Genomic DNA, 16,652 nt, shown 5'->3' with positions numbered 1-16,652 from the left:
GTACCCCGCCTTTCGCCCGTAGTCAGCTGGGATAGGCTCCAGCTTGCCTGCGACCCTGTAGAAGGATAAAGCGGCTAGAGATAATGAGATGAGATGACAGATATATATATATGTATATATATATATGTCCAACATCTGAAGAATGTCAATAAAAACAAAACAATTGAACTTTTTGTGTGTTTATTAAGACATAAGTTAAACTGTAAGCAAAAAAAAATTTTTTTTGTAAGCAAAAAATGGACTTTAGAAAAATATACAATTGTGCAAAATAAGTTGTCTTACAAAACAGTGGTCTGCGCAGGACAGTTTGTAGCCATAGAGTCTGTTAGAGCAAGCCTAACAGCTTGAGCACGGAACTTGTGAACACGGAACTGCCAGTGTTGCCAGATTGGGCGGTTTTAAGTGCGTTTTGGCAGATTTGAACATGTTTTGGGCTGGGAAACATCAGCAGTATCTGGCAACACTGCTGATAACTTTGTTTATACTCTTGAATAGCTCTTCTTCATGACGACAACCGGAAGTGTACCAACACGATGGGGCGTGTAGCGCCACCTGTGGCTCGGGTGCACAATGTACCTCACACAATAGCTCGATTTCCTTGTGTGCATGTAGGATTGGATTTCTCTGGCACCCCTGCTGGGACCCTTAGCTCGATTACCGACAGTAGCTCGATTTGGATGTGCATGTAAACGCACTAAATGCTAAACAACCCACCCTGAGATAAGCCAGCCTGACAGGTACACACATGGCACAGGCTTATCATGTCAGATACCAGAAATGTTAAGATCCAAATGTTTAGATAAACACTGACTAAACAAGACACGGACAGTGTTGTGATTGTTTTAGTGAATAGTTGAAATTCATACTGAGATGCAGATAGTTTCATCATACCTGAGATTTGATTCGGCTGATGATCCAGAAAAATCGTTGTGTATTTGTGCTGCACGATTAATCTAATCGCAATCGCGATGTCAGCCTGCATGATTATGTAAGCAAAAAAGGCTGCAGCTTAATTAAATAAACATTGTGCGTACACGCGTGAATGTAATAACATTCTCCTTTTGTGGCCAATCTGCTCGTTGTCTAAACTCATGATATGGAGATGACCAAAATCAGTCTCTTTTTAGGCAGGAAAGTATGTGCCGTGCATGGTCACATGACTACCCAGTGTACAGAACAGGTGGTGGAAGATGGATGCTAACCAGCAGGTTGGCGCTGAACTGGCGGCCGAGAAAAACGCTCTGTTTGTCATTTGGCGATATTTTGGATTTAAGTACAGCGACAATGAGCAGAAAGAAGCACTCCCAAGGCTCGACATTAACGGCAGTCCGACTGTCCGGGACAACCAAATGTTTGGTCTGGGCAAGTCAAATCTGCACTAGGGATGGCGAAAACTAAAAAAAAATCTTGACCAACCACCGAGCCTCATTAGCCGGTTAAAGTCGGTTAACCTATGAGTTTAAACAGGTGATGCAAACGGCACGCCTTTTGGCGGATGCCGCCTTTTTCACGGCTGAATCGTGCAGATCCGATTTTTTTTTTTAATGGGGGCATTGCAGTGTCTGAATAATTTCATCAGAGTAAATTCTGTATTAAAATTACTAAGTGGGCAGGTGCCGTTGCGGTCCGTGAGGCGTGGGAGGTGTGTGTTGGGGGGGCAGTGGGTCGGAGGGCTGCGCACGTTTTCGCGGAAGCTGCGCAGGTGTGCGCGGCTTTCTGATTTGCTGTTTTCTTCTCGTGCTTCCTGTGTTTCGTGGACTGTGGCGGCGTTTGCTTGTTTAGTAATTTTAATACAGAATTAAAACTTTAAAAAAATGAAACACTCTTAAAAATTAAAAAACACTCTTAAAAAACAAATTTCACACCCTGTGTCTCTGCTCACAGCGCGCGGATGGGAGAGGGGCTGCTCGATCTCACACACACACACACACACACACACACACACACACACACACACACACACGAGGGAGGGGCTGCTCCCTCTCTCACACACACACACACACACACACACACACACACACACACACACACGAGGGAGGGGCTGCTCCCTCTCTCACACACACACAAGGGAGGGGCTGCTCCCTCTCACACACACACAAGGGAGGGGCGGCTCCCTCTCTCACACACACACGAGGGAGGGGCTGCTCCCTTTCACACACACACACGAGGGAGGGTCTGCTCCCTCTCACACACACACACATGAGGGAGGGGCTGCTCCCTCTCAGAGAGACACATTCACACAGTTCAGTGCAGCTCCTGCTATTGAGGTATTTCACCTGACGTCACAGGGTCACGTGACGCCCCGGTGTCCGCCATTTTGAACGTCAAGCTACATACTAACGCTGCAGACAGAGAGGGAGAACCAGCTTGAAAAAAAACGTGTTACAGACACCTAGAATAGATTAATTTGTCAGTAAGCACTCTATAAATAACCATGGTGTTTGCTTGTTGTGCTGTGGGCTGCCACAACAGACAGGGACAGCGTGCAGGACGCTCCTTTTACCGGTTTCTAGTGATGGGAATTTTGGCTCTTTTTCGGGAGCCGGCTCTTTTGGCTCTTCTTACTATAAGGAGCCGGCTCTTTCGGCTCCCAAACGGCTCCTGAGATTTTATTTTTGATTTAATTGCTGCAATTAACTAGTTAATTACATTATTATTTATATTTTATCAATAGGATGTTTTCCATTTTATTTTTTAGCTTTTGTAGTCATTGTAAAGCTTTGTAAAGTATAGCAGTGTAACAATGTTCTGGCTATAGAAATAAAACTTACTTACCAATTAATAAATGATTTTCTCACAAACATAATGCAAAACTGTGTTATATTACCAATATAAAATACACAGCTGATTTTCCCCTCCTCAGGTGCCTCACAGACTCCTCTCCCCTGCGCTCCACAGCTTTAAGCATTACACCAATTTTCGTATTTTCGCAGCTGTGAATGACATCAACCCCCCCAACCAAAAAAAGTAGGCGTACACCATGCTACTTTTTTTCCTTTGAATGGTAATAGACAACACAAAGACGCAATCGGACAGCAACTTTTTTTGTGAAAGTCTCTCTCTCTCTCTCTGAGGCACCTAAGGACAAAAAACTAATTCGGCTCCCCAACTCGGCTCCCACCGAAGAGCCGGCTCCCGTCGTTCACTTCAAAGAGCCGGCTCTTTGAACCGGATCGTTCGCGACCGACACATCACTACCGGTTTCCTACTGACCCAGACAAGAGGGCCAAATGGATTGCAGCTGTGAAGAGACAGGATTGGGAGCCAACAGAGTACTGCAGACTTTGCAGTGATCATTTCATTTCAGGTTAGTTTATCAGTTAACGCAATTTTGATAGCAAAAAGTAAATGGGTCAGTGTTTGTTAACCCATCTGAGCAGTGAAACAAGGCAGTGTTAATTTGTCTAGGGTTGCATGTAGCAGACATCAGACATAAAACACAATAACAGAGGCTAGAAAGAAATGGGACACAGAAATAAATAAACAGGGCTCCATACCAAGGCTGGGTACAGTGTTGGTGATAAAAGACAGATCCAATTTAACACGAATCACAGCTTACTTTCTTGTTAAAATGTGCAAAGGTCTCCACCCAGCGCTCGAAACTAACGGTGTCCCGACGTCCCGGGGACCATAAAAAATGTCATCGGGACACAAAATTATCATATCTGGGACAATCCCGGGACAATGGAAAAAAATAAATCTAGAAAAAAAGTTCTACATTAATATTATTTACAAAGCCGTAACACATACGTAGACATTCACCTAATTTGTCAATTTTAATTTTAAAACGTTAACAGCGAAAAATACATAGTAGCTACACTTTCGATGCACCTGCATCCGTAGGCTACAGAGCAGCGCATTCTGTTCTAGAATCTTCGGCCGGAGTCCGCATTATATGGACTTGGAATGGAATTGCTACCGTACACGCTGCGCCGACTCTTGCCAGAACAAAAATGCTTAAGTGGTTGAAGCGGACCGACCGCGGGGAAGAAACTGAAAGCCCAGACATAACGTCTCCGGGACCTTCAGGATCCAAAGTGTCATCGCCTGGTCTGCAGGCAACGCTAGCAACTGAATGAACTTAATGAACACTGTTAGACACGTTATAAAATACAACAGGAATGATGTGGATGATATTGACGGAAGATACCGTTCAACAGAATAAGTGAGTTTTCTTGGTGTCTTTCTAGTTCAGAAAGTTTAGTCAGTCAGCAGCACAACTAGGCTCGGACCTGCCACTATGCTGATGTTGCTAACATTTGCACCCGGCAGCGAAAGTTCATAAAATGGATAACGGAAAGTTCATAAAAATGGATAACGGAAAGTTCATAAAAATGGATAACGGTAATGGTGAAAATGATAAGTTGGCCTTATAAGTGCCAACAGATATTCAAGGTATAAGTAGATGAAATGAACATAAAAGGGGTCTTATTTTCAGCTAAAGTGTACTGCAGATGTAGGGAGTTGAAACATTTTCTGAATGAGCTAGTTGGCCCCGTTAAATAAACGGGTATCTATTCATACAGTGAGATCGCCAAAGTTTAATAAACTGAAAATGCAATAACTGTAATTTTGAAGTAGATGATGTATAGGACATGTGTCGCTTGTGTCTTGTGACTTATTGTAAAAATGATATAAAGGGTTCAAAATCGCATAGTTACAAATATAATAGTAACTTCATATGATAATATTAACCACTGGTTATTTCAGAGAGGAAAAAAATGGGGACACTATTGCTTCCATTCGGGACAATACAACACAGAATTCGGGACCACTGGGGGACACAAAGAAAAAAAGTTAATTTCGAGCCCTGTCTCCACCATCTCATACCGCCTTGCACTGAAGGACTTAAGCGCGCCGTCCAAAATGGCTGCGTCACGTGACTTGGTCACATGGGTGAAGTACCTCAATAGCGACTGCTACGCGCACTGCATCACTCTCACAATTTCCCACAGGGGAATTGTCTCTAGTTTAACCGACAACCAAAAAAAATTAACCGGTTGACGTTGATTCGGTCAACCATCGGTCAAACGGTCATCGGTTAACATCCCTAATCTGCACCTGCCTGTCCGATGGGACAAGTTAAATATTTGTTAAAAACCACCATTTTTCTAGTAATTATTCAAGAGTTACATCAATAAAGTTATAACAAAACTAGTTCAATCCCCTCAGTGATCCGGCAGTGTTCTTGTTTCATACCAAACTGCAAGTCATTAAGTTTCATCATTAGGGGTGTGTCTTGGGCGATGGAGGCATTAGAATAAAGTTGAAATCCAGGCAACTTTATAGTAATGAGCTATGATGCGGTTCAGCAGGAACCAATCAGAATTTAGAAGTGCTCCGCTCTAATGAATCCCAGAGAACACAGACGTGTAAATTTTGGTTCCATTCAAACCATTCCTAAATCGCCTACCACAGAGGAGAAACTGATCATTGCTGCGGTGGGTTTCTGCATTATTTATGATGCGTCCCTGTTTGCATCAACCAACCAAACAAACAAAGTATGGACCAAGATGTTGGAAACTGTAGGTGTTTCAAGTGTGTTGGTGACGTGCATAATATATTTTGTGAAAACAAGAGGGAATTGCATGCTAACTAGCGCTATAGCATGCAAAAGAGTGTTGGCTGCTTACTTACATGTGACTTGAATGATGCTGTTGGACGGGAGGTATAAAGAGACGAGAGGTGTATGTTGGATATGTTAAAATGAAAGCAGTCACTTTTGGCAATTTTTTTTTTTTGCAACAAAGCAAAAATCAAGTTGATCAAAAAGTCTACTTGGTTTCCCAAATGGTACTGTTAAGCAATTTTTTTAAATTATTTTACTATTTTAATTATTTACATTATTGTACAAGGTGTCCCAAAAAATGTACTCACTCTTTAAATTATGAGGAGTCAAAATGTGAGTACATTTTTTTGGGACACCCTGTATTTTTAAATTATTTTTATTAAGATACAACATACCAGTTGACGTTTGCTTTGTAAGATGAAGCATTCTGAATGACCTTGTAGCCGCCTACTTCATCTAGGTCAGAGGTTCGCAACCTTTTCTACTCTAAGGGCCTCTGCATGCTCTTGCGACAAGGCTTTCGCAGATAGCTTTTCGCAGACAGTTGTAATTTATCGTTGAGCGGGGAGTATAGGCGTGTATAGGCGTGCGCGATGTTATTCACCGCCACAACGCAAGGGGGCGCGAAGTTGCGAAATCGCTAGGAGTAGTTGGTGGGTGTGGTTAGTGGAGTGTTTATCCTCTGGTTACTTATAATGACTAGAACTGGAGTCGTATAGATGTACGTACTTCCTCACTTCCTCGATCAACCGCTCTTCGTGCTGCTCCATCTTCGCTCGTGTTTTTAAAAATGCCGGTCGTGAAAACAAACCAAACCGAGAAAGCAGGGAAGCGGAAGTGCGTGTACAGCGGATGTAGAGTGGACCAATCAGAGCCCTCTTATCTGCGACGCTGTCTGCGAGGCTTCTGCGGTGGTCACAATTTTTGGGAGGTGCGCGCAGAGCGTCTGCGAAGGTGGGGGGGCTACGCAGACGCTATCTGCGACGCCATCTGCGAGGACTGGGTTGTCAGCATAAATTGGCATTAAGGCCCACCTATTCATACTTGTAGCGAGTCGGGGCCCATTAAAAAACATCCCCAATTATTTTAGCTCATCTATTCTATTAGAATCTAATAATCTACTGTAAAGTGTATTAATGGGATGCGACATCACTCCCTGTTACAGATGGGAGCCCAGGAATTAAATAAATGCAATAAAAACAAACTGTTTTTAATTGTAGGTATTATATTTAAAACTGTATGGATGTGCCAGAAGCCAACATAAACCCATGCATGCAGTCAAAAGGGATTAATGATCCAAAAGTAGAGTCTGGTCCATTAACACAAGAACTTATTGCCATGTTTGTGTTCAGCAAACAAGCAAGTTATTAAAACCAAGAAGCGGGTATAGAAACCACTCAATGGGATTAGATCCTTACACGCCAACAAAGAAGGATTTTTCCTACGAGTTGGAAAATGAGCCATCCGTTGAGTTCCCCGACATCTCAAACTACCTGCTGCTGCAGACATCATTCTACACGGACACACAGATGAAAACCTGGAAGAGCATGGAGGAGAACAACTTTTTATATGTGGCTGGGTTAAAGATCTGGGGATCAGGACACTACAAGATAAATCCTGTATCATTTATGCCCAGGTAAGTCGGAATTTCTGGGCTTTTTGTACGCGTCTTTGCGATGGTTACTAGGACGCTACAAGTTTTCGCATTAGGTGTAAACAAACCACAGCCACTTGATTCTCAACCCTTCCTGCTCGTCTCTACCAGGTAAATCATTCACAAAGGTCCGCAGAAACCCCTTTAAAGACCGGGGTATTACGCGTATTATATTACATTATTATGCGTTAGTTTACAATATGGGGCCATCCTTAAAAAAAAAAAAATCCGTTTCCTGCCCACCGGGTGAGCAAAAAAATTTTCAGTCGGGAGGGAGGGATTTTTTTTTTTAATATATGGATGGATAAGAAATCACAATGCTGTGTTTGCTTTTTCTTTCAGTACTTTTTTATTACAAAAGCAGACACATTTAATAAAATATGACAGTTTAATCAACTGAAACTTGTACAAAAACTTTAAGTTAGATTTTAAATGCTGACTGCAACATTTGCAAAACTTTTACAAAGGTACTTAAAATGTCCGACACACAGACTTTTTGTAGTTCTAAATCGAGCGTTAGGCCGAGTTCGGATGAAATTACACTATTAAAATGATCACTGAATGATTTATTTTTCTGAATCTTTACTATTTTGTTGTTCGCTAGAATACCATTTTGCGATTTCACACTTAAGCAAATGTTTGAAAACTCCGGATCTGCTTCCTTCATGGTGGCTGACATTTTTTTGTGCCGCACGGCGCATGCGCAGAGCTGATTCAGTTCAGAGTGCACGTGCACTCGGCGGAGGCAGTAGTGTCGGAGGGAACAGAAGCAGAGATAACGCTTATTTTGTCTCCAGTAAACCAGTCTTCTCTCGTTCAATTACGTGCTGGCATCAAAAGACACCGTTGGTTGTAAATGAAACCAAACTGAGTGGTCGGAGTGTATTTTCATACACAAATGGAGAAATGTTGGCTGAGTGTGTAATTGTGTAGCCCCACTGCAGACCGTTGTCGTTGTTAATTCACAGCATGCTCAGCTGCGTGAATGCGTCATGCACCGAAAATAAGAGATTTACAAGCCAGGAACGCCTCATGATGCAATACACAAGAAAAGAAAGAAGATTTACTGCCATTTTACTTTGTATTTGAGTAAAGTGAATAAATAAATGGTCTGTGGAAAATACATTTAATCCTGGGAACTGCGTGCACAGGAGTTTATTTTGTGTTTACTCCCCCCCCGGCTGGCTACTTATTTGTCATGGCTGGCTAGTATGAGCTTTAGTGGAAAGCCCTGGGAATGTGGAAATGTCAAGTTCGATTTTAGATTTACGAACCCGAAAAAAATGTCGAAAAACCGGCGTTAAAAAAAAATTTTCAACCGCACAAACGGCACTCACCCGGCCGGTGGACCGGAAACAGAACATTTTTTAATAATGGCCTTAGATTGACGTTGTCAGGCAATGCAGTAATGTGTGCAGGAATCTCTCGCGTTAGAATCGTTAAAGGTGCGGGAATTAAAAAAAATATGCGCAATACCCGCAATCCCGCGCCCAAATTCAGGCCCTGCTAATGAGGCAGATGTGACGTCGGATGCAACCCAACAACTGTACCTTGCTAAAAATTAGCTTTGACTTGAAAAAAATTTTGCGCCCCACTAGATGGTTCTTCGGCCCATTCTCAGTGGTTGACAAACACTGATCTACATCACAAAGCGTCCACGAACTTATCATTGGCAGCGCAGCCAGAGCGAATTATGACACTCATCATATTCGATGTGAACATTGGGTTAGTGACTTTCATTCAAAAAAAAAAGAGCCTAGTGACCGGCTTGAACTCAACACGGCTCTTCAGCTCACAGTACAGCCTCTGTTAGGCGAGTTTAGAAAGCAGGCTCGCTCAACTCACCATCAGTGTGTAATATCTAAATGTGTTATGCTTGCGACCAATCACTGATAACCATGGTCCTCCCCACAACCAATCACTGCTCACCACTGGTTTTTCCCACCCTCTTGTCTGTGTTTTAAACTCTCTTTCTGGAAATATTACAAGTACTAAAAGAAAGTAAATGTACGGTCACTGCTTTGCATCCATGTTCCTGAATTAAAAAAACAGTTTAGGGGCGCCGTGCCGCGGATCCGGGGACCCGGGTTCGATTCTGGTCCAAGGTCGTTTCCCAATCCCTCTCTGTTTCCTGTCTCTACGCTGTCCTATCCAATAATAAAGGTGAAAAAAGCCCAAAAAATATCTTTTAAAAAAAACAGTTTAACATCTTATAAATGTTTTTCTTGTTACGCTACAATGACCTGCATAGCGCTTGTATTGTTCCTGCCTACCGATAACGGCCTGCAGTGACTACTCATGCGTCGTGTTTTGGTCTGTGCTTTCTACGCTATTGATTCCCGTGCGGATTTCCCCAGTACACAAATACTGATGACGTAGTCATTATTCTCAGTAACCTCGTGTTTCTCGAATTTTCGCGATGTGACAGCGGGAAAAAATTGTTTATGAAATAGACCCTCATCTTCCGCTTACATTAGAAAACAGTGTCCAAGTGCTGCCGGCGGACGGACAAAAATTAAGCAAGTTATGGTCATTTACAGGTGGAAGTTGTTGATATCGGTCACAGTTCTATTGTTTTAGTGCGTAATTAAGGGCTGAAAATCCCCTCGATTTTTCAAAAATAAAAAAATTCATAACTTTCTTAATATTTGTCATAGATAGTTGGTTCATGCATCATTTTAAAGGTCTTTTCTAGTGCAGTAGAAATATTCTTAAAGTGCATATCACGGGTAAAGTCAGGAGCAAGATCAATGTAATTCTATTTTATATTAAACTTTGGTCAAATATCTGTCACATTTTGCATTTTGTGCAATTTTTTTTACCTTGCGCAATACCAGAAAAATTCAGTTGAAATCGAGCCATTTGAGGCGAATTGGTCCACCTCTGAAAAAACTTGGCATTTGGATTTCCCAGCGAACACTGATCTTCGTGACGTTACGTGCGGGACGCCTCCTTCTGAATCCTACGTCAGCGCTGGTTTGTTTATGAGAAAACGACCTGGTGGTTTTCTGCAAATTTCTTCAACATTATCACGTAATTATTACAATGGTTAACAGACGTATCGTAGGAGCGTGTAGCAACACCAATCTTGATGGGATTACAGTGTTTTCCCCAGAAAAAAATTAAAGCCCTAAATTCTGGCATGATAATACACAGACAATTGAGCGCCAACAGCGCGAAATGAAACTGGGGGGTGCGAGGGCATGCCCTCCGGAAAATTTTTTTTGAAAATAGATGCTCTCGGGTGCATTTCCAGGGTCTCTGAGAGGTTTTAGATCCATGATTATAGGATAGATTTTACCAGCGTTTCAATGATTTCTGACCTAAATAGTATTAATGTATACACATTAGAAATTTCACCTTAAAGTTCAGCATGCAAGTTAAACTGTTTTGTTCTAGATTACTGAGGTCTATGATCGATTGAAAATCTACGGGGATCCCTTAATTACCTATGATCAAGTAGTGCTGTAACAAAAATGTGCATGAAAACATGACCAGTGGTTTGCTCCGTCTTATGCAACCCAATGAAGAGAATCGATCATCATGACCTCCTCTTGATCACAAAGGGATCTGAACCTAAGACCTGCCACCTTAAAATAAGTTGCTGTATTACTATAACTGTAATGATTTAGAATGTTTCTGATGCAATTACCGTAATATATGTAGAACTAAGATACAGTGAAAAGAAAAGTAAGGCAACTACATATTATCAAGTTTAAATTTTTGCACTTTATTAAATGGACGAGATTAAGATTAAAACATATTTAAAGGAAAAGAAAACTTAATTCATACATTTAAGTTTGCAGAAAGATTATGTACTTATAAACACGTTCATGAATGATAATAGACCAGGTCAAACTTTTGTGATTAAAATCAGTCGGCTTTGTCCGTCTGGTCGGGGACAACCTCGGCAGCCAATGAGATCGCTTATAATGAATCGGAAACTTCCGGGATGTCTGACGTTTTCTTTCGATATTTTTATTGGACGGTTTGAACACGTGATCTTGACACAGCCAACAGATTAGTTTGTTTACATCATACCACGCGGACATATTACTTTGACAGAATCAACACAAACGTTGGAAAAAAGAGCGCTTGTTTAACACAAATATCAATCAGTATGTAAATGGATCTGTTATTTGCTCTCCTATGTATCTAGTTACTTGTGGGTAGGAAATCTAAGCGTATCGGATTTTAACTAAAGCGACTAAGTGTATCGGCAGGCAGAGCAAGCGTATGGGGTCCAGTACGCTAAAACGCTTTGGGGAAAACCACTCATCATTTTCCAAAAGACCGGACAATGAGAGAGAAATGGGAGCACTTGGTCTACACAGGCTGTGCACTGAAACCATGCAAAGCTCTCGCAGCCTGCTGGCGCTTCCGCAGGTGACATCACGAATTTTGCTCCAGACTCCCTTGGGATTTTTCCAGACGCGTTTTGTTATTTTATTTTTTTCTGCTGTAGACAGATGGCCTTGTGTAAAATTACCCTTCTGGATGAGTGTGTAAAGGGACATACTTTCATATAAAAAAAAACCAAAATTGGTCCAGAACATGCACTTTAACCAAGTAACTTATTTTATTTTTTCTGGTGCAGTTTTCATCAAATCCTGCGCTCTGATTGGCTGGCAAGCGGGTCTGTATCCTACAGTCTCTGGCGACTCGCTTGTTCACAACAAACATAGTAGCAATTTTTGTCAACATTTATCTTTTATAAGATTACCAAAAATCTTGTACATTTTTGCCAGCATTTCTCAGGAGAATAGTATTAATTTTACAGCATGGATAGCGATAACGACAGTGTTCACAGCGAAGGCGAGTTTTACTAGCCTGAGGAAGAAATAAAATAAAACATTTCAGGAGAAAGCTAAAAACCTGTAACTGTTGCTAACGCCGAGCAAAAACATGGCTGAATCCTGAATGACTCAATTTTGTATAAATAGGGGACTACATAGGCGGCAAAATGTAGTTTTTTTCCTGCCATGGAAGTGCACCGAGTGTACCGAGGAGGAAGCAATTTGCATTACAGCCGTGAATGAGGATTCAAAATGGCGGCTTGGTTTTCCTTTTCGGGCGCTCTTGTTTTCTGTTATAATTTGGAAAAGAAAATATATATATATATATATATATATATATATATATATATATATATATATATATACATTTACTAGTCTGGCTAACGCAACTTCAAAGCTCTGCGAGCATTTGGTCTGGCAAAGATATTAAGCCCAACCGTTTCCCAAAGTGCGTGGTTGACCCGCCTCCCTGAAATGCCTCAGTTTGCTACTGGTCGAAGCCAGAAAAGGCTGTGACGAAGCTTAAACCAATCACATCACTCTTTCCTCTGACGTATGTGACGCGACAGGGCTAACTGGTAGATTAAACTCTTACCGAAGCCGGTCGGGAGCAAGGCAAAAACGTCCTTCCTTTCAATAAATACCTCCAGGGCTGCTCTTTGCTCCGTTTTCAATGAGAACTTCCCGTTGAATGCTTTCAATACAGCATCTACCACTGTCAAAGGCTTGCCGCTGCTCCATGTTCGTAATGTTTCTAGTGAATGAAGCGCTTCCGGCATAGATTCTGTAAACAATCTATGGCTTCCGGTCGCAGTTCTACTACGTCACTGCCTTGAACACGCCTCTACCCAGGGCTGTTGGAGATGCTCAAAGTTGATTGGCTCCCAATTTTTCGGGAGCTTGGAAGAGCTGGAGATACAGTAGCTTGCCTTGCCAGACCAAAGGCCCTTTTCCACTACCCTTTTTCAGCTCACTTCAGCCCGACACGGCTCGTGTTTCGACTACCTTAGAGCAGCACGACTCAGCTCGCTTCAGCCCTGCTTAGCCCCTAAAACTTGCACGGTTTTGGAGTAGGGCTGAAGCGAGCCAAACCGAGCCGAGTGGGGCTAGGGGCGTGAGCAGACACTCCCCTGTGCACTGATTGGTGAGGAGGAGTGTCCTCACATGCCCACACACACCCCGCGAGCACGCTGGGATCTGTAAACACCGTAAACCCGGAAGAAGAAGAATTACGAATTACGAGAATTTCTGAAGCCTTATGCGCCTCGCCTCATCTATACGCTCTTGCCAGTATCTGTTGGCGTTGTCGGTGACAACAAGCCACAGCACCAAGACCAGCAACACTAACGACTCCATGTCCTCCATGTTTATTGTTTACTATCCGGGTCGTGAGACTACCGCTTAAAAGATCACTGATGTCACTGTTTGCGCTGCCTAACGACATCACGTGACGTCCACCCACTTTCGCTAACTCCACCCAATGTGTCCACTAAGGGTGGGTATTGCCAAGGACCTCACGATACGATATGCATCACGATACTTGAGTCACGATACGATACTGCGATATATTGCGATATTCTACATAGTTCACTGAAAAATGTAAACGCATTATGCATCTTAAAATCCGAGTTGTATGTACATCAGATGATAGTGATAATTCATGGGACAAACTGAGTCAAAACAATGTAATTCTAATTATCCATGCCATTTTATTGTAACTATACAAGCGCAAGTTACAACATATTTGCAGGAACAACACACTGTCTGAAACACAGTGAAAAGTGCAGTGTGCATCTTAGTCTCCCTGAGCACAATTATGAAACAAAGTGCAGTGTGGGTCAGTATCCACACACTGAAACTGAATTGAAACCTCAGTGAATCACGTTTCTTCTGAACTTAGAGTCAATACTCAAAATAAAATGCAGTGTCTCACACACACTAAAACTGAAAATGCAAGATAAAGTGCAGCTTCTTGCCTTTGGTCTTAAATGACAAAATTAAGTTCACAGTTACAGTAAGTCACACATCACTGAAGTAGACGGGAGGACTTTGGCGCTGTCCAGTGTAGTTTGCTTCGGGTCGGGTTTCAGCGGCTCCGGCTGAGCTAATATGTCGGGGTGGTGTCGTGCTAATGCCGCTTTTCCACTACAAATGCGGCTGAGTTGGGCTGAGCGGGGCTATTGAAGTTGCATTTCGACTACAACCGCACTAAACCGTGCTGGCTGGAAGTGGGTGGACACATTGGGTGGAGTTAGCGAATGTGGGTGGACGTCACGTGATGTCATTAAGCAGCGCAAACAGTGACATCAGTGATCTTTTAAGCGGTGGTCTCACGACCCGAATAGTAAACAATAAACATGGAGGAGTTAGTGTTGCTGGTCTTGGTGCTGTGGCTTGTTGTCACCGACAACGCCAACAGATACTGGCAAGAGCGTATAGATGAGGCGAGGCGCATAAGGCTTCAGAAATTCTCGTAATTCTTCTTCTTCCGGGTTTGCGGTGTTTACAGATCCCAGCGTGCTCGCGGGGCGTGTGTGGGCATGTGAGGACACTCCTCCTCACCAATCAGTGCACAGGGGAGTGTCTGCTCACGCCCCCAGCCTCACTCGGCTCGCTTCGGCTCGCTTCTACCCCACTCCAAAACGGTGCGAGTTTTAGGGGCTAAGCAGGGCTGAAGCGAGCCGAGTCGTGCTGTTCTTTGGTAGTCGAAACGCGAGCCGTGTCGGGCTGAAGTGAGCTGAAAAAGGGTAGTGGAAAAGGGCCATAAGTAAGTTCGCAAGTTTGTTGTGTTACCTGAATATCTAACTGGAGCGAAACAGGTTTTGCAGAGTGCGTACTCTTTGTCCGGCTCACTGTTTTTTTTCTCCTTTCCTTTGGAATCCAAAGTGCCTCCAAACATCTGCCTTAAAGTTCGGCGGCGTCTCTAGGTTTACGTTAACAGCCATGCTTGCTTGTTTTTTTTCCTCACTGCAACCACCGGGAAAAAAAAGAGAAGATGAAGAGTGCCTTGCAGTGAGGGAGCGGCACAGCGACACCTCGCGGAGCGGAGGTGCGGAAGTCGTACTGGATTTACAACCCGTCTGAAACATGATTTATTTGAAAAAATATCGATATTCAAATTGAGTATCGATATTGAATCGGAAGACAAAGTATCGCGATATATCGCCGTATCGATATTTTTGCACACCCCTAGTGTCCACCCACTTCCAGCCAGCACGGTTCAGCGCGGTTGTAGTTGAAATGCAACTCCAACAGCCCCACTCAGCCCGGCACGGCTCAGCCCCACTCAGCCGCGTTGGTAGTGGAAAAGCGGCACAAGTTCGCAACAGGCCCCCGTGTTGCGTCACACTTAGGATGGGCGGGCCCAGGCTATATATTTACCAGCTTAAGGTCGGTCGGTTTGGTGAAATACCGTGACCTCGGTCACGGTATTTCACGATACGGACCTCCTAGCTAGTAAATAGCATGTCACATGCCTAGTTTTTCTATAAGAAATTCTGATAAAACTAAAGTGAACAATCTTCCATTTTTATAGATCCTCATGTTTAATTCGAAGTACCATTAATCATGCTAATTAGTCCTCAGTGACGTGACGTCACTCAGCAACGTTGAGCTTTGTTTAGCTACTTTCTCCTGAAAAAGTAAACACGAGACGGTGCTTCAGCATGTAGAGTTATGAATTACTGCTTGTATAACTTTACACAAACAGAAGGAAAATATTTTAGTGTAGGAAGATACCTCCTCAGGGAGGGTTCACTCGACTATCAGCAATCAAACCCTAAACAGCTTTATGTGAGAATTATACACCAAATCAGGTCGCTAGCGAAGCTAATTCGCGAAAAACTAGATAGCGGAGTTTAACTATAACCTAGTTATAAACTAGGTTGACAACTAGTTAACCAGGCTTAACTAGTTGTCAACTAAGTAATAACGACTCAAAACAAAGCTAGCTAAGTAACTGCTTAGCTATAACTCGGAAGTTTTTAGCTACTCGAAAGCTAGCGTTTTTTAGTCAGCTACTTGTGTAGCAACATGCGCGTGCGGTAAACTTACCAACTTAGTTGCCCTGTATGGCCCGGGACCGATCATATTCCCATCCATTTTTAATCCTTTTATGTATTTATATTAAAATTACACTAAATTAAACAGCGGCTTCATGTCCAAACTCGCTCGCATAGTAAATTACCCGAACAGCGAGGCACGGACGGTTTTGAAATTGGACACAAAGCTTCCGGCAACCTGATTGGACAAGGAAACCTCACGTGACAAACTGGCTGCACCATACATGGTTAGCCAGACTTCCGGGTCAGCCTTGGCAGCAAAAAAAAAAAAAAAATCCACAAACAAAACTTCTTGACAAATAATTTATTTTGTAGAATAAAAAGACATTTTTCCATTTAACAAAATTAAAGTATAAATACAGCGCTGCAAGAAATACAAAATACTTAAATACACAAGGACAAGGGTAATAAGTCTCCACAGGTCACCAGCACATTTTTAGTTCTTTGAAGAACACCAATGCCTCAGTCAGACTCCCCCTCCCCCCTCTTTTTTTAAAAAGATAGATATTAAGAAGTTAAACAAAAAACACTGAACAAAATGTTTCCAAAGCTCAAATCTCACAACTGAACCC

At 42.7% G+C, this 16,652-nt stretch overlaps 2 protein-coding genes across 2 annotated transcripts in view; both read right to left on the bottom strand.

The window, feature by feature from the left end:
- The window catches only part of LOC132873345 (DEP domain-containing protein 1B-like), a 91,728-nt gene extending 75,500 nt beyond the window's left edge, over positions 1 to 16,228 (bottom strand). The window contains exon 1 of the mRNA XM_060908819.1: positions 16,073 to 16,228. Within this exon, the coding sequence (XP_060764802.1) occupies positions 16,073 to 16,120 (48 nt within the window). The 5' untranslated portion in view covers positions 16,121 to 16,228. The remainder of the gene's footprint in view (positions 1 to 16,072) is intronic.
- A 141-nt stretch (positions 16,229 to 16,369) lies between these two features.
- Positions 16,370 to 16,652, bottom strand: part of LOC132873415 (elongation of very long chain fatty acids protein 7-like) — a 2,892-nt gene continuing 2,609 nt past the window's right edge. The window contains exon 8 of the mRNA XM_060908951.1: positions 16,370 to 16,652. This exon is cut by the window's right edge and continues 698 nt beyond it. The gene's annotated coding sequence lies outside the window, so the exon portion shown is untranslated.

This window comes from Neoarius graeffei, chromosome 25 (assembly GCF_027579695.1).
Source record: "Neoarius graeffei isolate fNeoGra1 chromosome 25, fNeoGra1.pri, whole genome shotgun sequence".
Lineage (NCBI taxonomy): Eukaryota > Metazoa > Chordata > Actinopteri > Siluriformes > Ariidae > Neoarius > Neoarius graeffei.
This window is presented reverse-complemented; position numbering and strand designations above follow the sequence as displayed.